The 24579-nt window shown below is 41.9% G+C and overlaps 1 pseudogene and 1 gene segment (V, D, J or C); both read right to left on the reverse strand.

The window, feature by feature from the left end:
* Positions 1–559: 559 nt before the first annotated feature.
* Positions 560–1183, reverse strand: LOC129012399 (immunoglobulin heavy variable 3-49-like). The segment is given in 2 exon segments: positions 560–960; positions 1064–1183. Coding segments are annotated over 2 exon segments (447 nt in total).
* Positions 1184–11654: 10471 nt separating this feature from the next.
* On the reverse strand, positions 11655–12275 carry LOC129013251 (immunoglobulin heavy variable 3-11-like; annotated as a pseudogene).
* Between the last annotated feature and the right edge of the window lie 12304 nt (positions 12276–24579).

A 24579-nucleotide genomic window follows, 5' to 3' on the forward strand; every position in this document is an offset into this window, starting at 1 on the left:
TGCAGTGGCGCCATTTAGCTCACTGCAATCTCTGCCTTCCGTGTTCAAGTGATTCTCCTGCTTCAGCCTACCGAGTAGCTGGGATTAAAGGCACGCGCCAATATGCACAGCTGATTTTTGCATTTTTAGTAGAGATGGAGTTTCACTGTTTTGCCCAGGCTGGTCTCGAACTCCTGGCCTCAAATGATCAGCCCACCTAGGGCTTCCAAGGTGCTGGGATTACATGCGTGAGCCACCGCGCCTGGCCTATACATCTTTCTATGATTATAAATTTATGTCCCTATAGCTTTGTAGCTGCTGATGTCAACAAATGTTAATAAAACTCTGGAAGAATCGGTGCAAATAGGAATGTTTATTTCATTAAAATGTAAACATATATATATAATTTTTAAATTACTAACATTTAAATACTAACGATAATAAATTCATAATAAACACAAGTAATAAAACGTCACAGCCTAGAACGCTCCAAAGTCCGGCAAACACAAACCTGACCTCCAGCTGAGGAGAAAGGAAACCTCCCCCAGCACCTGCTCCTGGGACTTGTCCTGTCCCGTCCTCAGTGGGTCTCGAGCGCCCCCTGGTGGCCCCGCGCGCCCCTGCAGGGAGGTTTGTGTCTGGGCTCACACTGACCTCCCTTCACTGTGTCTCTAGTACAGTAATACACAGCCGTGTCCTCGGTTTTCAGGCTGTTCGTTTGCAGATAGGCGATGCTTTTGGAATCATCTCTTGAGATGGTGAATCTGCCTTTCACAGACGCGGCGTATTCTGTTGTCCCACCTTTAGCTTCGGTTCTAATGAAACCTACCCATTCCAGCCCCTTTCCTGGAGCCTGGCGGACCCAGTGCATGTAGTAGTTACTGAAGGTGAATCCAGAGGCTGCACAGGAGAGTCTCAGGGATCCCCCAGGCTGTACCAAGCCTCCCCCAGACTCCACCAGCTGCACCTCACACTGGACACCTGCAAACACAGAGACATTGTAATCAGAAACAGCCACACATATCCACTGTTTCTCTCACTCATGTCACCTCACACTCAGTGTCTCTAGTTCACCATGAATTACCTTTTAAAATAGCAACAAGGAAAACCCAGCTCAGCCCAAACTCCATGGTTGGTGGTCTGTGTTCAGTGCTGATCACCAAGTGGAAACTCCTGGGGATCCCAGGGCGGGGGCTCCTCTCCCAGAGCTGCAGAGTCAGGGCTGGGCTGGTTTTCATCAGCAGAGGGAGGACCCTATTTGCATGTCTCCTACTATATAGCAAGCTCTGGGGTGGGAAGCCTGAGGAGAGGACAGGCCCAGATAAGATGACTGTGCCTTGCAGGAGTTTGGTGACAATGATGGTATTTGGGAAATATGCTGTCTTGTTATAAAATTATACTGTGATAAACACTTTGAAAAGATTACCTTATTTTATTTTTACATACTTGTGTAAATTATGTTTCGTCAGAGCCAATGGTTTCTCCATGTACACATGCTCAGTATGTGTCTAAGAGCTCATGTCTGGGATGGGTAAGCCCTGGTACCTGGGCCTGTGCTCCTCATCACTGTCTGCAATGACTCCCTGAACCGACCCCAGGACAGAGCTGGGTGTGCCTAGTGTGGTTTGTGGAACCCATTTCCTGTATTGAGAACATGTGTGATTTTGCTGCATTCTAGCATTCACCTAAAATATGGTGAGAACTAGGGTTCAGGTAGAGAAATTCTTAAGTATTTCTGAAATTTAATATACATTTTTCTATCTTTCTGTCACTCCTTCCTTGTCTAAGTTTCCATTTGTTGCTTGTAAGAAATTTTATAAGTTTCCATTTGGAGATAATAAACTTTCACGTATTTAAAGTCTACAGTTGATAAACACGATGTAACCGCCATCGTTATCAAGGTGGACAAGAGAATTCTCAGCATTTCCTTTTGTTCTTCTATATTCTTCCTCTTTTCCGTTTCTTTCTTCTACCATTTCCCTGGCAACTACTAATCTTTATATTGCTGCAGATTCATTTTAATTTATCAGAATTTATAAAAATGAACTAACATAGTATATATTCTTATTTGTTTGGCTTATTTTGGTTAGCACAAATAATTAGATATTTTCCCTTGTAGTTGTGTATATCAGACATTCACTCATTATAAATGCTGGGTAGTATTCTAGCAAACAAAGTTTATCATAATTTGTTTTTTATTAAGCAGCTGAACAACATTTGAATTTTGTATTATTCTGGATCTTAAAAATCTGCTATTAAGCTTGGAAATGTACTTACAAAATGAATATATTTTTCATAATTTTTAAAACTGCATCAACAATAACAGATAAACATGGAAGATGGAATTTTGCAAATTTTCTTTAATACTTCTGATAAGTACAGTTTCAAAACAAACAATAAACCTGAAGTTTAGGAAGAAGCAAGTTCTTGTAGAAAGTAACAAAGCCAGGGTATGAAATTATCTAAGGCAGAGTCTGGAATATAGGCTATTCCAATAAAAAAATAAAAATATGTATTGGATTGCTTGAAATACAATGTGGCAAGTGTTTTGTAGTGTGAAATTTTAAGGGACCAAATACTAAAAAGCTAACCTATCCTCTTGAAATCCTTTCCCCAAGAAAGGGGTCAGTCACAAAAATCTTCCTTTCTCGAAGTGTCTGTCAGGGAGAAAAGAAGAGCCCACACTTCTAAAAGGTATTCAGACCCAATGCCCTTATTTCCACTATGGAACTAAGAATTTATTCTGCAAAGGCAAGCCACTGAAACCAGAATCCTAGGGCCACTGGTTCAACCCCGCAGGAATTGAGATGGGAACAGAGGTCGCCACCAAAGATCTATTGAGAAGCAGCTCCCCTCTTTTTCTTATGGAATCAGAGCCTTAGTCTGCAGGGCAGGGTAGCAGAACTGAAAGGTGATGACACTGATGGAGAACACTGGAGCTGGGGGAGGGAACATGTGTGGAAAACAGGAGGACTCTATCCCAGGGGAAGGGGCAAGAACACAGAGAGCAGCATCTCCTCTGGAGGAGGGTCAGGAACACTTAGAAGGTCACACCCAGAGTCCAGGTCACAATGCCTTCCTAGGAATATGGACCAAGGAATATGGACCTAGGAATATGGACCCTTTAGTCTAAGTTAGAATTTGTCAGTAAATAAAACACAGGAATGCACCTGAGGGAGCTGAAGGAGATTCTCTGGAGGACGGAACAAGGTGAAGAGACAAAGTCAAGCAGAAAAGACAAAGAAGGTACCATTGGAGGATCTGTAGTCTCTGGTGGGCATAGAAGGACAGACTTCAATTAGTTTTTGAAACCTTTATATCAGTCTTTAGTAATTTATGTGATAAAATTGTCAGCCTCTTCAATGGAGTCTTATTATCCCCATCAGGGATAAGCATCCATGTGGGCACGTGGTGCAGTTCTGGTCATGCGGGCAGGGGAGATGGTCTGTTGAGGTGTTCCTGGTCCTTCAGACGAGAATTGCAGAAATGTCTCTGCCCCTTTTCCAGCCAATATTTAATATATGTATGTGACCATGGGAATGTTGTCACCATGTCACTGCATGATGGGAGTCACCTGGGGGGGGTGAAGCTGACTTTCTGGATGCATCAGTGTGGAAAACTGAGAAAAGAAACTTCCTGGGCACATGAGCTGTCAAATTATTCAATCCTGGAGCCACTCACCTCCAGGCTTCTTGTTGCATTAGGTTGTGATTTTCCTCATTGTTTAATCAGCCTAGGTTGTCTTTCTTCACTCTCTGCTAAAGTAGTCGCACATGATAATCCAGAGGCATTGAGATAAATCAGTAAGTAATTGGATAATTAGAATGAGCCCCAAGTGATGTCAGTTACTGTGTGGTTAATAATGTGATAGACAGGAGACATGGCTGGATACTAAGAGTGTGTTCACATCTATTTAATCTAGATTAGCAAAATGGGTGTGTTGAAAAATGACATCTTTAAATAAAAAATATAAAACTTCTAATAAAATATGAAGACTCTTTTGGTCAAGAGTTATCCCACTAGCACTATGGCATTATGGTCCCTCCCTCAGGACACATCAGTTACTATCCTATGACTTGGAATCTGTAGGATTTATACATTCAAAAATATTACCCTCATTGTTCACCTCCGTCCTGTTGCATGCATGTGTTACACAATATTGAAAGTAATTTTTGTATTATACTCACTCCAATCACCAAAAGTTTAAGGTCGTCTTTTTATGTCATCTTTTACCAGGGTTTTGTAATCTTCAATCATGGCATTATATATGCTGGAAGAAACATCAGGAAAAAATTCTGCTGTTGAAACATATTGGAATAAATCTTATCAGGCACTATTGACCAAAACACTGCAGAAAAAAAATCATGGAATCAATTCTTGTGTGATATTTTGCAACTAAAGAATCAGATCGACCAGATGTGGTGGCTCATGCCCATAATTCCACCACTTTGAGAAGCAAAACCAGGGGAATCACGTGAGACCAGGAGATCGAGACCAGCCTGGGCAACATAGAGAGACCCCATTTCTATGAAAGAATTTTTTTAAAAAAATCAGCTGGGTGTGGTGGTGCAGCCCTCTAGTCCTAGCTACTCTGGAAGCTGAAACAGAAGGATTTTGTGAGCCGGGATTTCAAGGTTACAGTGAGCTATGATTGTGCCACTGCACTCCAACCTGTGCAACAGAGTGAGAGCCTATCTCTAATTATAATAATAACAACTAAGAATTTTACACACTTGTAAGGCACCTCAAATAGAACATATTAAACTAAATATTCTCTGGAATCCTCTGGCGCTTCTGATGTTTTGGAGCAGACCTAAGACATTCAGAATAAGCCGATGATTTTAGATAGTGAAAAGTCTCCACGCAAGGGAACAAGGACCCTTGTGTAATCCCCTGCCCTGTGCCTTTCACCCTTTTCGCCTGATTTTCCTCATCCTTTTCATTATTAATTGCTTATTCTTATAAGCAGTCTTCTCATTTTTTTGTAGACCTGGTTGTTGTCCACCCGTATTAGACACTGATTTTTTTTGTTCATGATTTTTATAGTTGCTGTATAGAATAAGTCATCAGACTATTGTTTTGAGTCTGACTGCTGATTACTTAAGGCCGCTTCCTCCATCTTCTTCTTTCTTTCCCACACGAGGTGAGTACTCTAGTTAGGAATCACAGGAACTCCCCCATTTGATACCATTTTGAGGTTCAAGCCCCACAGACTCCTTTCCTGAGTGAGAACCCTCACTCTATCTCCACCACCAAACCACTATAGAAACCCTGAGCCAGTCTCCTTTCTTGCTCTATGGAGCCGTTTTGGACATTCATGAGAGACCAGCACTAATCTCCGCAGACACCTCCTGAAGTAACTAACCTTTCCACATTCACATGGCGGAGTGTGCGGCACCCACGGATGTGACATCCACACTATATTTTAGTTGAGATCTCTTGGCCTTTGCATTGTTTGAACTAGAACTGATGCTGCGAGCTTGGTGCCACGATTCCTAACCACAGGATGCACCTGTTCCCTGAACCAACTCCAGGACAGAGCTAGACATGCCTGGTGTGGTTGATTAACCCCTCTTATGTAATGAAATCATGAAATTACTTAGTTGTGTTCTAGTGTTTCCCTAAAAATATAGATAGGTGTAGGGTTGATTCACAGGTATATTCCAGATTCTCTGATTTCATATATATATAAAATTAAATCTTTAATTCTGTGTTGAGAAATTTAAAATTTCTTCAGTTTGGTGAGTGAAGTCCTTATGCCATTGTTCTGTGATTTTCCTTTTTACTTCTCTTATGTTTCATTCATCTCTGTCTAATTCATTTTCTATCAAATTATATGTGTTGAAATTTGTAATATTTTAATGAGGTGAAAGTAGCAAATAATAACCATCCCGTATCATGTACAGTTTGACAAATAGTGACACAACCATTACATTTCTCAGTATAGAAAAAAAATCAATCATCCTCAAAATTTCCTCGTTTTCCTATAACTCCTGCTTCCTCCACCTTCCCTTCTCACACCACAACCAGAGTCAACTACTGGTTTTCTTTATGTAATATTACATTAGTATTCATTTTATAGAATTTATAAAAGTGGAATAGTATGTATGGACTTGTATTTGTTTGTCCTTTTTTACTCATCATACGTACTTGTGAATGTACCCTTGCTGTTGAGTGTATCCAGCAGTACCTGATTGTAACAGTGGGTATTTTTCCAGTGAATTAATTTACCACAATTTGTTTACTGATTAAACTGTTGATTGATATTTGGATTGCTTTCAGTATCTGGGTATTATTTAAAAAGCTGCTACTCATCTTAGAGAAGTACACAGCTGAGAAATACAACGTTCTTATTCTTGCAGCAATATGAACAGCAGCTAAACTGGAAAAGCTGCAGTTTAATCAATTGTCTTCAACACATCAGGTAATTGAAGTTCTAGAAATCTGTGTGTGTGAGTGAGTTTGTGAGTGAGAGAGAAGAAGGGAAAAAAGGAGAAAGAAGAGAAGGAGATCCTACATAATTGACCATAATTTATGAGGAGCTCAAATAAACACAGAGACTCAGATTCTTAATGGAAAAGGTCCACATAAGATGGAGAGGACGACTTGATGCACCTACATTTGCTTATATATTTACATAAATGCCATTTTCTAATAATACAAAGAATCACGTACATGAGAATAAACATAGTGGCGGGTGTCCAGTGGTGAAATATGATGGTGATGCAAAACCCCATCTCCAGCACCTTTTCCCTCTTCCACCTGCCTTGACGGGTGTCCTGAGCGCCCCCTGGTGTTCTGAGAGTCTCGGGCTGCTCCTGAGCTCTCCTGCAGGGAGGTTTGTGTCTGGGCTCATAATGAGTTCCCCTTACCCTGTCTTTTGTGTAAAAATTCATGGTTGTGTACTCGTTGCTCAGTTAGCTCAGCTGTAGGAAAAACAGCTTTTTGGGTGTGGATCTGGAGATGGCGACTGGACTCTTGAGGAGTGGGTTGGATTGTGCACTCCCTCATGTATTGTGCACCTGTTTCACTCCCGTCCCTTCCCTGGCGGGCTGACGGATCTAGCTATAGCAGGAAGCACTGGTTGTAATGGAGAGGCAGAGATGGCACAGGCGAGGGGGAGGATCTGTGAGGGCTTCACCAGGCCAGGAGTGCACCGAGAATCACAGTTGTTGGCACGCACAGTTTCTGAACAACATGTTGAAATTCACAAATATGCACATTTGGATGAAAATGAAGAACTCACTGTTTTGCAATTTGTAGCTCCCCGAGACCAAATAGCAGATTCAGAAGTTAGAATTAGACAAATATATGGTCACGTTTTTTCTTCAAACTTTCAACCAAATAAGAAAGACAAACTGCTGACAGAAGAATGGGTATTGGATTATCACCTCCATCTATGATAAGGGTGATTTTCGGAATAAGATTGACCTGTGATAGCCTAAAGGGTGTCGTAATCCTGAATCCACAATTAGACCTGAGCAGCAATCATGGACAGGGCAGGTCGCCTCACATGAGGAAAGATCTGACTCTGCAAAGCTGCACACGGGGGTCTCTGCAGGCCCTTAGTTGTACAGGAACAGCTCCTCCCTCAGACTCAGAGTGAGGACAGCGTGCTCTTTACCTGGGGGAGGTGAGGGTTAGTGTGTGGAAAGAACCAAACACACTCTAATCAATATCTCTGTACTTGGACAGAAATCAAAGTTTACAGAAATCGTGAACTTGGGATAAAGCAGGAAACTACAATTGTTTGCAGGCTGCGTGCTTGCTTCTCCATGTCATCTAAGAGAACCAAGGAAAATCGTGTTTTCTTATGTACATTTCCATAAAAGGTGTTTCCACCCTGAGAACGCACCTCCTATACCTCCAACGTCAGGGAGCACCTGGACCAGGTACCCGGCACAGCTCTCTGACATCATCACCCAGTTTTTGACAAAGAGACACATCCTGGAGCTCCTCCCAAACAATGACTGTGCACAGTGAAGATGCTAATGCGTGGCTGCTGCGGGGCACATGGGGGATTCCTGATGGACAGCTATGCTCGGGGAAGAGCCAATGGCCTTGATGGATTAGCTTGGACCACAGCATTGTTAGGAAGCTCCATCAGACTCCCACCTTCTCCAGCACTGTTGTGAGATCGGCACAGTGGGCTGACAGTGTCTACAGCTCACCCGGCCTCCTGCACACTTTTCTGCCTCTTGCCTCTCCCCGAGACTCCACCACCATCACCTCACACTAGACACCTACAAACACAGAGACATTTTGGTCAGAACCTGCCACATATAATCACTGTATTTTCACTCACATACACTCACACTCAATATCTCTACTTCTCCATTATTTGCCTTTTAAAATAGCAACAAGAAAACCTACCTCAGCCCTAACTCTATGGTGCGCTATGTGTGTTCAGAGCTGATCATCAAATCAAAAGTACTGGTAACTCTGGACTGGGGATCTTCTGCCAGAGCTGTAGGGTCAGGGCTGGGATGGTTTCCATCAGGAAAGGGAGGGCCCTATTTTCACGTCCCCTCCTCTGTAGCAAACGCTGAGGTGGGATGCCTGAGGAGAGAGCAGAGCCCAGGGCAGATGTGATACTCCTGGAGGAGTTTAGTGTTGATGGCAGCATTTGGAAAATATAATTTCTTGTTATGTGATTTTCTCATTAAAATTACTAAGCAAATATTTTTTATTTCTCTTTCACATATTTGAAAAAATAGAAATATAACTACATTTATGAAACTTTAAGATGTATAAAAGGAGAAATAGAAAACAATAAAAAAATGAGGAGACTTCAAAACCTTGCTCTCAATAATATATAGAGCATAGACAGAAAAATTCTTAGGAAGCCTGTGGACTTAAGCGCTGTTGAACAAACTGCCCTAATAGACATCTACAGAACATTCCAACCAACAGCAGTGTAATATGCATGCTTCCCAAGCACACTAGAAATATTCCTTATGATGGGTTATATATTACATAACAAATGACTCTCAGCATTTAAAAAAGTGATGACAACCATTCTCTAACTTTTTAAAACATCCGTGAGGTCCCCACCTTCTAAACTCTTTCTAAGAGGCTCCGATCACTGTATTACCAGTAATAGACAAAGGCAAAAGAAGAAAATCAAACTTCTGACAAATGTTCTTAGTATATATAAATAAACTACTCCCAATTCATAGTCAACTAAGTTATATAAGGCTTTAAAAGGATTATACACCATGAGAAGCTCCAAATTATTTTTGAGATGCACTGATGATTCAACATCTTCAAATCAATATATCTGATGTGGTAAATTAAGAGAATAAAGGAAAAGAATCAGTTAACTTCTCACCAGACACAGAAAATAACATCTAAAAAATTCAAGATCTCATAATAAAACCTCTAAAAATTAGGAATACAAGAGTATAATCTGTATATAATAAAAGTCATTATTTAAAGCCATACTTTTATCATATGGAAGAGTGAAAGGTTAAAATATTTTGTTATAGTATCTGTAAAAAGGCAAAAATAAACTTGACATCTTACTTCCAGACTTCAAAAGTAATAACAAAAGTAGAATAACAAAAACAGGATGGAGTTGGCATAAACATGTAGAAAGAGCTCAGAAATAAACTAATATATCAATGGAAAACTGATTTTCAGCATGAGAACCGATAATACAAAACAGATAAACCAAGTCTCTCCCTAAGAATGTGTTAGGAAAACTGGATGTACACATGCCAAGAGTTAAGAATTTTAGGTTAGAATAAACACAAAAATCACTCTGAATGGGCTAAATATTTAAACATATGGCCTGCAATTGTAAAATTTCCCCCACCCAGAAAATAATATTACCAATGATTTCCTATATTTCACATTAAAGGCACATAAAACAAAAGCAGAATTAAACAGGTGGAACTACATCAAAACAAAAAGATTCTACAAAGTGTGGAAAGAATTCCAGCCTACACAATGGGAAAATATAATTGCAAGCCATGCATCTGAAAAAGGGTTGACATCCAAAAATACATGCAACATCTACCACTCATTAGCAAAATCATATTTGCCTGTTGGGATAGTGATCAGTTTTTCACCTTAAAAAAATTTATGAACATAGATCTCACGTTAAAGATTCTTCACTCTGGGTAATGGTAAATTTGATGGTACACTTGGTTAGGGTAGACTTTGTAGTTATTCACTGCAACACTAATATATGTGGTGCTGTGAATTTACTTAAGACAAGCAAAATGGGTGGGCCTGATTCCATCAGAGAAGAACTGGAGAAAATGAAATTCCATGGTGTTTCAGCAGCTTCGCCTCTCTCTGGGACCTCCAGCCTGCACTTAATGATGGATGATCTTCTGGACACTGGGTATTCCCAGACATCTCCAAAAACTGTCATCTTCCACGTCTCACAGAAAAGTGGCATGTCCGTCTGTAGCTTGTCAACCCTGAATAACAGACAGAGAGAGACTCTAAAATATAATAATATTTATTCTAGGATGTGTATTGCAATTGAAATGTGTATGGGTGCATTCAGGTTGGTATAGGAAGATAAAGAATAAAGGAAAAATGAGGAGGGTCACATCAGCTGTTTAAGACAATTGTGCTGGGCTAGAAGGATCAATAACAGAGGGGACATCGGTATAAGGCTGAACAGGCAGTTGCTGGGCAGATACACTGGGAGAAGTAATTCTTTTAATGTGGTGGCCTCTGTGCAAGGTTATGGTTGTGCAGAGTCTCTTTATGATAATTCTTGTTATCAGGAATATGTGTGTTAGAACCCTCCTTCATGGCCTTCTCCAGCTTCATTCATTAGGGTTTTAACACAAGTGGCTCCATCTTGATTCTGACACATTTCACCAGCTCTTTCTAACACTGCTTCTGAAGCAGATGACTCTGACACTGTTCATGGAACAGGGTTAATTCCACATCCACATCCCATTTTGATCAAATAAGTTTATCCCCTTCAGTATTAATGGTCAACTGCATTCCCAGATGAGCCTACACACAACACAGTGGAGGGTCCTGAGAAAATGGGGAGAGAAGGAAGTCCTATCAGCCTCTCCCAGGTGGCTGCAGGAGCCGCAGCCTAAGCCCCACCTGAGCTCCGAGAAAATGCCTTGAGCCCTGGAATGTGGACCACAGAGACAATCTGTTTGTGTTTCAGGAAGCAGGAAAAGCAAATAAAAAAGGGAGAACAAACACTCTAAAGAAAGAACATGGATTGGGAGCTAAAGGAGCAGGGTCAGTGCTGGTGCTGATTGGCTTTAGTGTCAGGAGAAGGGTCAGACGTGGAACCTGTGAGTTTCTACATGACACTGCCCCTGGCGCAGCCTCTCTGTTGGTTGTGATAAAAATTCCTAAAGACTGTTCTAGTCAGGGAATCTCCCTGAGGTTTCTGTCCCAGGACTGACTGCAGAAGAGTCACCAGGCACCCCTGAGCTTCCTTAGGACTCTCATCCTGGTGATCATGGTTGAGGACTTTTCCTCTCTGTAAGCGTCAATCTGCATTTGGTGCATGTAAGAATAGGTCCTCATATTAAAATGATGTTTTAAAAAATACGTAGAGATGACACTAGTAAGCACAGAATTCTGAGTTTAGAGAGGTTCCCTTGAGAAACTGTCAGAAGAAGACAAATTCCCACATCCTGACAGGAAATAGCCTCCATCTGCACCTGCCTCTGGGGATGACTCTAGTCAGTGGGTCCTGAGCGCCCCCTGCAGCTGATTTCCCCCCAGCGTTCCTGCAGGAGGTTTGTGTCTGGGCTCACACTGACTTCCCCTCACTGTGTCTCTCGCACAGTAATACACAGCCGTGTCCTCGGCTCTCAGGCTGTTCATTTGCAGATACAGCGTGTTCTTGGCGTTGTCTCTGGAGATGGTGAATCGGCCCTTCACAGAATCTGGGTAGTTTGTGCTACCACCACTACCACTACTAATATATGCGACCCACTCCAGCCCCTTCCCTGGAGCCTGGCGGAACCAGTGCAGGTAGTAGTTAGTGAACGTGAATCCAGAGGCTGCACAGGAGAGTCTCAGGGACCCCCCAGGCTGTACCAAGCCTCCCCCAGACTCCACCAGCTGCACCTCACACTGGACACCTACAAACAAAAAGAAACCCTGGTCAGAAACTTCCACACGTATCCACTGTTTATCCCACTCTTAACCACTCACACTCAATTTTTCTATTTCTCCATGAATTACCTTTTAAAATAGCCACAAGAAAAACCCAGCTCAGCCCAAACTCCATGGTGAGTCCTCTGTGTTCGGTCCTGATCACCAAATGAAAACACCTGAAAATCCCAGGGCTGGGGCTCCTCTCAGAGCTGCAGGGTCAAAGCTGGGCTCGTTTTCATCAGCAGAGGGAGGGCTCTATTTGCATATCTCCTACTATATAGTAAGCTCTGGGGTGAGAGGCCTTTGGAGATAGTGGGGCTCAGAGCATGTCAGAGTGTCCTCGGGGAGATTTGTGATATTGATAGCATTGGGAAATTGTGGTTTCCTATTGTCAGTTCGTTTTGTGATAAACTTAAACCTTAAAACCTAAAAATCTTATAATTTTGTAATTTTTATTTTAAAACAGTTTTATTGAGGTACAATACATCTACATAAACTGCATATTTTTAAAGTTAGCACCAATCATCTTTTATTTTTACATATGCAGAGAAACCATGGTATATAGTATCAATATTATTTCCATGATAAAGATGAAAAATTATCAGCAAAAGCACAGGTGGGTTTTACAATGTCCCCAGAGCTCACGTTTGGTCAGAGTGAGCCTGGGTATCACGGCCTGTGCTTCTCACCACTGGACCTGACTTCTCCCTGAACCAAGCCCAGCACACAGGGGTCGCAGCTCGTGAAGGTCTGCAGAACCTTTTCTCTGTAATGGGAACATGGTGTGATGTGTACGCACTGTTGTGATTACCTAACAAATATAAAGAAAAGCAAGTTTCCTACAGTTTTATTTTCTTGAGTGTCATACATTTCTCATGTTGGTATCTATTTTTCAATCAGTCTTTAACAAATTATCTATCCACTTATTTGTAATACCCTTATTGAGGCATTATTGCTATATAATAAATACTGCATAATTAAAGTGTGCAGTTTAATATGCACTGACGCTGAGCAAGGTGGTGCACACCTGTAGTCCCAGCTACATAGGGCAGAGGGAGGAGGATTGCTAGAGACCCAGGGTCTGAGGCTGCAGAGAGCTATGATCTCACCACGGACCTCCAGCCTGAATGACAAAGCAAAACCATGTCTCCAAAGGAAAAAAAAATGTAATTTCACATGTGCTCACCTGTGCGTCCAAAATAACAATTGAGATAACGATGATTACAGTTAAAAGCCTCCCTGTGTTCCTCTCATTCCTGCCTCCCCATTATTTCCCTCTCACCATACTGAGTCAACCTCTCATCTTGTTAACTCAGATCTATTTTTCAAGATTTCGTTAAAGTGGAATCTTATATTTTCAATTTCATTTGTGTGGCTTCTTGCTCAGAATAATTACTTGTGAGTCAGTAATTTGGTTGTGTATAAAGAATGTGTTGATTCTAATGAGTAACAGTATTCCAGTTAAAGAATGCATCCATAGTATTTATTTAGAAAGCTCCTTAATATTTGTGTTATTTGCAGTTTCTGAGTATTACAAATAAAGCTTCTACTCAGCCTGGAGATGTAGGCATGCCATAAAAAATATATTATTTTTACTAAAACAACTAACTTTAGTAAGCTGCAAATTAGCATATTTTCTTTAGTACACCAGATTATTGATGTTATAGTATAATCAAGAGAGCTTACATCTTGTGAAAGTCAGTGACTTGAAGGAACAAACAGGAAGAGAATATGACCTTATCTGGTGGAGAGGCCAGCAAATGTCATATAAGCTAATGCGAAATTAAATTAGACATATTCTTTAGACCGTTTAGAGTTGAGTATAATAAAGAAGTTATTGTTTAAATTATCAGAGGACGTACAACTGAGGGAATCCTATTGCTATTGAAACCTTTTCTGCCAGGATTGAGGACACATCACAAAAATCTCTACCCTCTCCCTCCCGAGATGGTTCTGTGTGGGAAGCGGAACAGCAGCTGTGGCTGAAATGCATCCAGACCCAGCTCCCCGGGCCACCAATACATGACGAAAGAATTAACACGCAGGGGCAAAGCCACTAACACCTCTGTGTTACAGGCACTGGAGGAACTCATAGAAACTGGGGTAGAAGAAAGAAAAGCTCCAAAGCTCTGTTCATTCTCTCAGGAATAACAGCCTCATCTCCCACCTCCTCTCTCTTCCCTCAGGAATAACAGCCTCATCCTGCTGGGAAGGGCAAAAAAGAGGAAGCTGAAGACATCAGTGGGAAGACATAGTGGCTACTGGGAGAAGATTGGGGAAAGAACAAGGAGACCCTCTACCCAAGAAGGGGAGGAAGATGCATGGATCAGCATCGCACCTGCAGGAGGGGCAGGGATACTTGGAAGGACACACCCTGAGCCAGGACTGCCATGTTTGCCAGCAGTTTGGCTCCCTCAGAAGGACGGAGAGTGCCCATTCAGTGCAACCCTTCCCACCAAATTGACAATTGTCAGGTCCACGTGGCTCTGGCCTGACCTGGGGGAGATGAAAGACAGAGTCTGTCTGGATAGGACAAGACTAAGGCCCAAAGCCAAGCAGGAAACAAAGTTAAGGTGTCATTGGAGTAATCTGAGTGTCTGGTGGCTGCAGAGGAAACACACTTTGATTCTGCAGCCACTGCGACAATGACTTTCAAATGTAGCCCTGACTAGTTTCACACAATTTTCTACAATAAAGACCGAGAAAATATAGGGTGTGATCATCTACAATAAAATGCAAAAATCATAAAGCAAGTAATTAGCTGATATAATGAATCTGATAGAAGTATCTGCAGAAGATAAATTTTGAAATAACTTGCATAAATACTGTGAAACATTTACACTTGATCCCATTGTTAGTCTATTCATAACTTCATAAGAATTTTCCAACATGTGTTATAACTAATACTAATATTACTAATACTATATTAATATCATGCTTTTAACAAAAACCACAGAGTAGGTTCTGTTAGAACTACTGATGAAAAAGCAACCTTGCAAAATATTTAGAGAGATTTATTCTGAGGCAAATGTGAGGACCATGAACTGTGAACAGCCCCAGAAGATCTTGAGAACATGTGCCCAAAGTGGCTTGATGGCAGCTTAAATTTAATGTACTAGAGAGACAGTCACCAACCAATACATGTGAGATATATGTTGATTTGGTCCATAAAGACAATACAGCTAGAAGTGAGGCAGTGTGGGGCGGGGATTACAACTTAGAGTGAGTTCAAATATTTTCTGATTGACGATTGAAAGATTTAAGCTTTTTTCTAAAGACCTGAAACCAGTAGAAAAATGTTTCTAGGTTAAGAAAACAGGTTTTGGAGAACAAGATTCTTACTATGTAGATGAAGTCTCTTATGTGACCACTTTTAGAGGCAATAGATGGGAAATGTTTTCTCCTAAGACCTTTAAAAGAAGCTAGGTTCTCAGCTAATCTCCTTGGTATAAGAAAAAGACCTGGAAACGGAAGGAGATTCTCTACAGAATGTAAATTTCTCTCACAAAAGATAACTGTGCCGGGCTATTTTAAAATATGTCAAAGGAATATATTTTAGGGTAAAAGCCTTTGATTCCTTTCAATGCCTGCTCTCTGTCATGTGATGATATTCTTGAGTAAGGTTAGAATTTGGTATCTTACTGCTACAAATAATCTGTTTTCTGAGCCTTAAGCTCTGTTTTCAAAAAAATGCTGGTTAGATGTGCTTGAATTCCAAAGGGAGGAGTGTATAATGAGGCATTTCTGATCCTCTATTTCTAACATGGCCTGAGCTAGGTTTTCAAGTGTCTCTGGAACTCCTTGGAGAAGAGGAAGGGTCCATCTGGTCAGGTAGATGCTTATAATTCTACTTTTAGTTTCTAGGACAGATATGAGACTTATCTTAGTCAGGGGTATCAGAAAATATTTACTGAGGTAATCACAGTGAAGTTGAGACTTGAAAGATGGTCCCAGATTCCTCCCTGCAAACCTTTTCTCGTAACACGAGAAGAAGAAAACTTACCAGACACAAATATTAACATTTCTTCTATGTTCAAAATCGCCACCCATTAGGAAAATATTTAAACTTGGGAGACTTATCTTTAGAAACAAGCAGCCTAGTTGATTTCTAAAGTCCTTTACAAACCCACAGATTCTGATTAGTTTACATATTATGTAGAACATCCCATCTAATGGGAATCTGCAATTAGCTGGATTCCACCGCATTGGTGTTTTTTAATGTTTGATTTATATAGATACACAATATTTCAAAATATTTAGGTGGTACAAGTGATATTTTGATAAAAGCATTTTATGTGCAGTGATCAAATCTGGATAACTAGGATATCCTTCATCTCTATCATTGATTATTTCTTAGTGTTATGAACATTCCAAATCTTATCTTGTAGCTATTCTGAAATATACAATAAATTATTAACTGTAGTTTTCTATGTGCCATTTCAGCATTCCCACCAGCAAGGGGTGAAAGTTCCTGTTTTTCAACTTCCTCATCACCATCTGATATTGTCTACCTTGTAATTTTTACCCATTCTCATAGTTTAGTAGAACTTTTTAAATATTAAACATAAGTACACTTAATGAAAATCAAGTTGATCACTTTTTATGTTTGTCTTTTGGATATGGTTTCTATTCAGGTCTCTGCCCATTTTAAAATTAAATTCTGTGGTTTTGTTGTTCAATTGTAAGTTAATTTGTATATTTGTGATAAAATCCCTTTTCCAAATATTGGATTTGCAAGGAAATTCTCCAAATCTATGGCTTTTCACTCTCATGTAAGGGCTTATTTTCAAAGGCATAGGTTAGTTTATCCCTATACGAAAAGAGGATAATTGTAATTCTAAATTCTAAGAATTATTAGAATAATAATGTTGGTTAAATTAATCCCAGTATCTGGCGCTTCACAGCTTTTGGTATAACATCAGTGAGAAAAATTCGTATTCTGTGAAGACCAGAAATCAGAAGGTGATAAAGGGACAATTATATTTGAATAATCCGGAGATAGGAAGTGTATTTGGTATTATTCTCCTTCTATTTCTCTATGAAGATGAAATGGAAAAATGACATCTCCATGTGAAATGGGACACAAAGTTTTTAAGATGATTCTGAAGGAAAGTTGCTAATACAGTCTCTCAGGTGATGTTCCAACACAGGCTGTGGAGGGGATGGTGGCCGCCGGTGGTTGCTGTCAGCCACAGGGTTGGTTGGCGTGGCCACTGTTTTGTCCGTGAGAGACAGTAGGCTATAATGTACTACATGCAGGTGAGTTTCTTAATCTCAGATAAGGGGAGAACATGAGAACACAGAAGACGGGAAATTTGAAGATCTCACTACATCAACCACATTCCACTGAGGAGAACTTGTCACTGAGAGACCCGGGGATAGGCAGGGAGTGGAGAGGAGTTTGGGGGATACTATCCATGAAAGAACCGATCCAAGCTCATCGACCTCCCCATGGAAGGAGGGGTTAAATGTTTGTTCACAGAGAATGGTGGCTTATGTCAGGGTTCCCACAGGATCCAGAAGTAGTTTCTAATAACAAATATCATACTATATTTAGAATTGATTTATTTTTTATAATTTATTTTGCCCCTCTAGGCAGCACCACAGAAGAATGTTCTCAGAATCCTTCCTGATCCTCTGTGATTTCCTGGTGCAGCTCCTGGAGGAAAAGGCTGTGTGGGGAGGGAGCCCTCCACATGTGCAGCCCTGAGGCTGTCCCATCACTTCACCTACCACTGCCCTTCAGTCACTTCCTGAACACTTATGAGTTAACCTTCCTGAAATGTGCTTTCCCGGGTAATAGAATACTTCCGTTCTGTTTATCCTTGCAGGCCCCTGTCCCTTTCTGGAGCACGGGTTGTAGCTGAGTGTGTGGTGGTGGATAATCAGTGGGAGGAGGTTTGTGTGCATCTTGTCATCTTCCAGAGTGCACCCCTCATGCGGTTGACACCGACAAGCACGCAGATGGGCTTGCTCAGCTGGAAGATGATAGGCATTTTTGTAACCTTTGACCCCAGGAAGGCTCTCCCACTGCAAGACCAATCAGGCTCAGGTCTCTGGCTAAAGTGCAGCCAGCAAAGGGTACAGTGCCCAACCCTGAGAGCTCCTTCCAGGTGCCAAACCACTTTGTAAAGGAAGCTTTTTTCCTGCATGGATCCCATGGATGTGTCTGCATTTTCTGCACAAAGGGCTTTATCCAGAAACACCCCCCAAGAGCTTACAATGTTTTGAATCCAACTGTAGGGCATTATTCACGAAGGCCCTCATGACCAAAGTCTCCACTTCTCATTAAAGGACATTAATTATGGGATTCACCAGAAGCTGCTGGCTTTCCGAGGTACAGACCTGCCTCTACACCAGTGTCCCCAACCATTTTGGCACCAGGGAACAGTTTGGTGGAAGAGAATTTTTCCATGATGATGGCAGCGGGTGATTTTGGGACGAACCTGTTCCCCCTGCAATCATCAGGCATTAGATTCTCATAGGGAGCGCTCAACCTAGGTCCTTTGTATGCGCACTTCACAATAGACTTCGATGAGTGCAGCAAACCAGCATGGCGCATGTAACCCTATGTAACAAACCTGTACGTTATGCACATGTACCCTAGAATTAAAGTATATATATATATAAAAATGAATTCAGCTCATAGGAGAATGTAATGCACAGCTGATCCAACAGGAGACGGAACTCAGGCAGCCATGCCGGCTCACCCCCACTCATCTCCAGCTGTGTGGCCCGGTTCCTAACACACTGCACACCTTAACAGATCCACAGCATGGGGACTGGGGACTCCCGCTGTAAACACTGGGAAACCTTACCCTTGGGGAAGGGGCATATAAAACCAGGAGAAAGAGGAGCTCCACGTAAATGTACATTTTATGGATCCTTGAGGAAAGAGTGCAAAGAGGAATGGCCCCACCCACTTTCCCTCTACCTGGCATCATTCCCAGTAACCCACTTGAAGAATGCACTTGAACCTGGGGTGCTTCAAGATAGTTGAGGCTTGTTATACCAGGGACCACCAGAAAAGGAAACAACCAATGTGTCTGTGGAGATTCATCCACTGTAACCGATTTATGACACTGGTGCAGTGTGTTGATAGCAGAGAAGGCTGAGCGTGGGGGGTAGGAGTGCATGGGAACTCTGTTTCTTCTACTCAAACTTACCGTGATCCTAAAACTCCCTTAAAATAAATTCAATGTAAAAGGAAGGGCAAAGACATTTTGGAAGAAATTTCGGCCACTTCTTGGAAACTATATTTAGTCTTACCATGAGATCAAGCAATCCTGTTTCTAATGATTTATACATCCAATTTTAAAATGTATGTCCCCACAAGCCCTCCATGGGAATGTTTGCATCAGCTTGATTGATGGCTGCCTTTCCCACTCTGTGAGTGTTATTTATATGGTGACAGTAGAAAATACTATTTCCTACATAATGACAGTGTACACATCTTTCCATTGCTGTTTTACTCAATTACTTAACCCATTTTCTAAATACTTTTAAACCTCATAAATCCTGTCATCTCCTCAGCCCCAGCACAGCTGCCTCCTTCCTCAGGGTTTCTGACACTCTCAGGATGTGGGTTTTCACACTGTGTCTGTTGCACAGTAATACATGGCCGTGTCCTCAGATCTCAGGCTGCTCAGCTCCATGTAGGCTGTGTCTGTAGACGTGTCCTCGGTCATGGTGACTCTGCCCTGGAACTTCTGTGCGTAGATTGTTTCACCATCATCAGGATCAAAACCTCCCATCCACTCAAGCCCTTTTCCAGGAGCCTGTCGCACCCAGTGCATGGATAATTCGGTGAAGGTGTATCCAGAAACCTTGCAGGAGAACTTCACTGAGGCCCCAGGCTTCTTCACCTCAGCCCCGGACTGTACCAGCTGGACCTCGGCGTGGGCGCCTGTGGAAAAGACAGAGGAGTGGATGAGACCCCACTTAACTGGACCCAGTCCCCTCATCAGCCCTGGGACTGAGGATTCTCTTGCCTGTAGCTGCTGCCACCAAGAGGAGGAGCCTCCAGGTCCAGTCCATGGTGAGGTGCTGTGCTCTGGGGGCTTCTGTAGGGGAGGGATGTGGTTGTTGTGTGATGCTCTCTGGGCAAGGACAGATCTGTATTTACCTCAGTAGACACCACTGCATTTGCATATTCATGAGGCAGGTTTTTCATAGCTCAGGCCACGCCACCCTGAGGAAGAAGATAGGTGACACGTGGACCATGCCACAGTGGGAATGCTGAGCTCCCTGCCCTGAATTTGTTTAATGATATTTGTCCTCTGACATGCCCAGAAGTCTGTGAAGACAGAACTCCTCTCACAGAAATCTCACAGGACATGGTCCTCAACGTGATTCCCTGTTCATATGGCTCACTGTCTACCTGAACTTTTCCTGAGCCTTGCCCTCTGCACATCTAACTTCTGGGATGAGTGTGTCTCCAGATAGTAACACCCATTGAAGTAATAAAACTACCCCTCAATTCCTAACTACAAATACATTTGAAAGACCTAGACATTTCTCCTTTTAAATCCGGTTTGCATTAAATTATTGGGTTAGGTATAGGCTGCATATACAATAAAATACTTAAAGGCACATCAGTACTTGCTAAATTCTTATTTAAATGTTAGGTCATTATTGCTTTGAAATAAGGAACATTCGATTCCTGAGAGAAAACCCTGCCCCAGCCTCCTGTGCACCTCCTCCAGGGCTGGATCCTGTGCTGGGTGCTCCCTGAGCGCCCCCTGCCGCTCAGCTCCCGCCCCCTGCCGCTCAGCTCCCGCCCTGCAGGGAAGTTCCTGTCTGGGAAATTTTTCCTCCTGTCAGAGAAATTTTTCCTCCCAGAATCTCAAGCCCAGTAGGAAGGGGCTGTGCCCTGGCTCAGAATGCTCTTTCAGTGACAGAAATTGCTTCTCCCACCACCTCTTACAATAGAAAATAGGCCTTAGAAAACCCAACATAATCTACAGGGAGACCTCAGCACAGCAAGCAAGGAATCACAAAAGCCACCAGGGAGCCCCTTCCCTGGAGCTCCAGATCCACTGATTCAGTCCAGACACATGGCGAGTCCAGGAACTGATGGGGACTTTGGGGGAGGCTCATTTTTTTTAGGATTCTGTGGTTGAAGATTATATCGATTATAACTGTACGCACAGACCCTATGTCTCAAAGCTCACCACCACACACACTCACAGTGGCATATTTGCATAGTAACTGGCCTGGAATTTGCCCTCCTTCCTAGTGTCTTGCCAATGAAAAGTGCTTCCAACACTGATCCTAGTCCTGGTTATGTTTGTTGTTGTTTCATTGTTTTGTTTTTTCCCAAACAGAGCTAAAGCAAGCTCGGTACTAATGGAGATTTGGAAAGTGCCTTCATGTTCTCTTTGCCAGTTCTCACCTGTGCACCCTGCAGATGCCCCATGAGAGGTAAATCTAATGTCATTGAGGGAAGGGATGTGACCTTGTTCCTGAAGCTGTTGGTCTAAGAGGTTTTAAGTCACTTTACTGTCCTTGACTTGTTCTCTCCCACTGCCTTTGGTTTCCCTAAATTCTAGTCCTTAGATGGAGTCTGTGCCTTTCCACACTTTTCTCTTTAATCCAGCTTAATCATACTGGTGGTGAGGTGATGTGGTGGGTAGGGGAGCAGTATATGTTCTGGAAATTTAATTCCAATGATTTCTTGCTGTTCTTTCTCTAGGCTGCACCATTTACAAGGAGTCTCCAGTGGTACAGCTGATTTTCCTCCATCCTCCACTCCCCCTCCAGGCTGCAGCATCCACAGATTATTTTCTTGAATCTGACCCCAGATGTTTTATTAATTATACCCCTTTTCATGACTCAGGAAGGCTAACATGAAGCTGTCTGGGATGGAAAAGAATCCCTTCCCCTCACCTAGAATAGAGATCTTGAAAAGCATTTTTTCCCTGTAGGGTCTGTCTGGAGGAACCTCTGGGCATATTTATCAGAGTATAGTTCTCCTGACGACAGAGCCATGAGGGAATCTGTTTGGATTCTCATCTTGAGAACCGAGAAGTTTCTGGAGGGAAATTCCATCAGAGGGGGGTGTGTGGCCCCCAGGACTTCTTACCCTACTCTATCCACACCTGTCTTCCAGGCATTTATGGAATTGCCATATAATTCTTCCCAACAGCTTGTGCTTTCAACGGAAGAATCACCCAGTTTATAAATTTAGAAAGGAGACTTTATTTCTCAGAAAGGGTTGAAGCTGCAGGACGGCCATCTTAACAGGCTGGGAAGGAAAGCCTCCCACAGAGACTGTGAGCAGGCACTTTAAGAGAGGGAAAGACGAGAAATGAATTTGTGCAAATGGATTGGTCAAGTGTACACACTCAGCAGGCTATAGAAGGAGCTATGGATATTCATATGGCGTGCAGGCTCTCATGTCTAATAAGCAAACACACATGATACATGCATTTCAGGTTTGCTTTGGGGTGAGGACTTAAGAACTAAATGAATTGCAGTTGGGTCCTGTGTATCAAAAGGGCTTTGTGCAGGGGCAGAAAGACACACAGTGCACAGCCTCCAGAAATTAGCCAGGACGAGTCCATGGTCAGTGGTCTCTTCACAGGAGAAAGTTACTGAAATCAGTCTCTTGGCCAATCAAAGCTCTCTTTATGGCTGTGGATCATTCTTGCCAACATTTGTTATCTTTTGTCTTGCTGATAATAGCCATTTTAAGTGGTGTGAGGTGATATGTCATTGTGCTTTTGATTTGAATTCCTCTGACAATTAGTAATCTTGAGGACATTTTTATGCTCTGTTTTTCATGCATGTGTCTTCTGAAAAAAATCTATTCAGGTTTTTGCTGTTTTTATGAGGTCATTTGATATTTGCTATCGAGTGGTATGGATTATTTATACATTTTGATAGAACTTCTTGTCAGATATATAATTGCACATAGTTTTTTGCTGGGCTTGCTTTTGGGATTAACTTCAAATAAATCATTTCTGAATCAATGACATGAATTATTTTTCCATGTTGTCTATGAGTTTATGGTTTCATGTTATGTGTATTTTTGTTGATTTTTGTATATGGTGTTAGAGAAGGTCTAATTTTATTTATTTTGCATATGGATGTCCAGTTTTTACATCATTTATTGGGAGACTGTCCATCCTTCACTGTGTGTTCTTAGGATACAAAATCAGGAAGATACATAATTAAAAAAGAAAACAACAGATGAATATTCCTAATGAACATAGACCTAAAATTTCTCAACAAAATACTAACAAATAGAATCCAGAAGCACTTTAAAATGTAATACCTCATGATAAACCAGGCTTTACCCCTGGAAGGCAAAGTTCATTCAACATTCACAATTCAGTAACTGTGATTCACCATATAAGCAGGATAAAAGCAAAAAAAAAATGATTATCTCAATAGACGCTGAGAAAGCTTTTGATGGGATCCAACATTCACTCATAATAAAAACCCTCAAAAGACTAGGCATCAAAAAATACCTCAAAATAGCCGGATGCGGGGGCTCACGCCTCTAATCCCAGCACTTTGGGAGGCCAAGGCGGGCGGATCACGAGGTCAGGAGATGGAGACCATCCTGGCTAACACGGTGAAACCCTGTCTCTACTAAAAATACAAAAAATTAATCGGGCGTGGTGGCGGGCGCCTGTGGTCCCAGCTACTCGGGAGGCTGAGGCAGGAGAATGGCGTGAACCCGGGAGGCGGAGCTTGCAGTGAGCCGAGGTGGCGCCACTGCACTCCAGCCTGGGGGACAGAGGGAGACTCCGTCTCAAAAAAAAAAAAAAAAAAAAAAAAAACCCTCAAAATAATAACAGCCATCTATGACAAAACCACACTCAACATTATACTGAGTGAGCAAAAGCTCAAACCCCTTGAGAACTGAAATAAGACAAGGATGCTCTCTCTCACCACTCCTATTGAGCATACTACTGGAAATCCTAGTCAGAGCAAGCAGGCAATAGAAAAAATAAAACGGAGCTGATATGGTTTTTATTTGCATCCCCACCCAAATTTCATGTCAAATTGTTATTCCCAGTGTTGGAGGTGGGGACTGGTGAGAGATGATTAGATCATGAGGATGCTTCACCCTCTTTTGTGCTGTTCCCATGATAGAGCCCTCAGGAGATCTGGTTTCAAAGTATGTGTCAACTCCCTCCTCTCTCTTCCTGCTCCAGCCACATAAGGCATGATGCTTCCCTTCCTGTCATGATTGTTGGATTCCTGAGGCCTCCCCAGCCACGCTTCCTGTACAGCCTGCAGAACCATGAGACAATTAAAAATCTTTATAAATTATGCAGTCTCAGTGTTTCTTTATAGTGTGCAAATAGACTAATACAACATCTAAATGGGAAAAGAAGTGGATGTATCTGTCCAAACTGATGATATAATTCTATACCTAGAAAATTCTAAAGACTCTGCCAAAATAATTCTAAAATAGATAAATAACTTTGGTAAAGTCTCAGGATACAAACTTAATGTACAAGAATCACTAACATTTCTATACCCAAC

Source organism: Pongo pygmaeus, chromosome 15 (assembly GCF_028885625.2).
Source record: "Pongo pygmaeus isolate AG05252 chromosome 15, NHGRI_mPonPyg2-v2.0_pri, whole genome shotgun sequence".
NCBI lineage: Eukaryota > Metazoa > Chordata > Mammalia > Primates > Hominidae > Pongo > Pongo pygmaeus.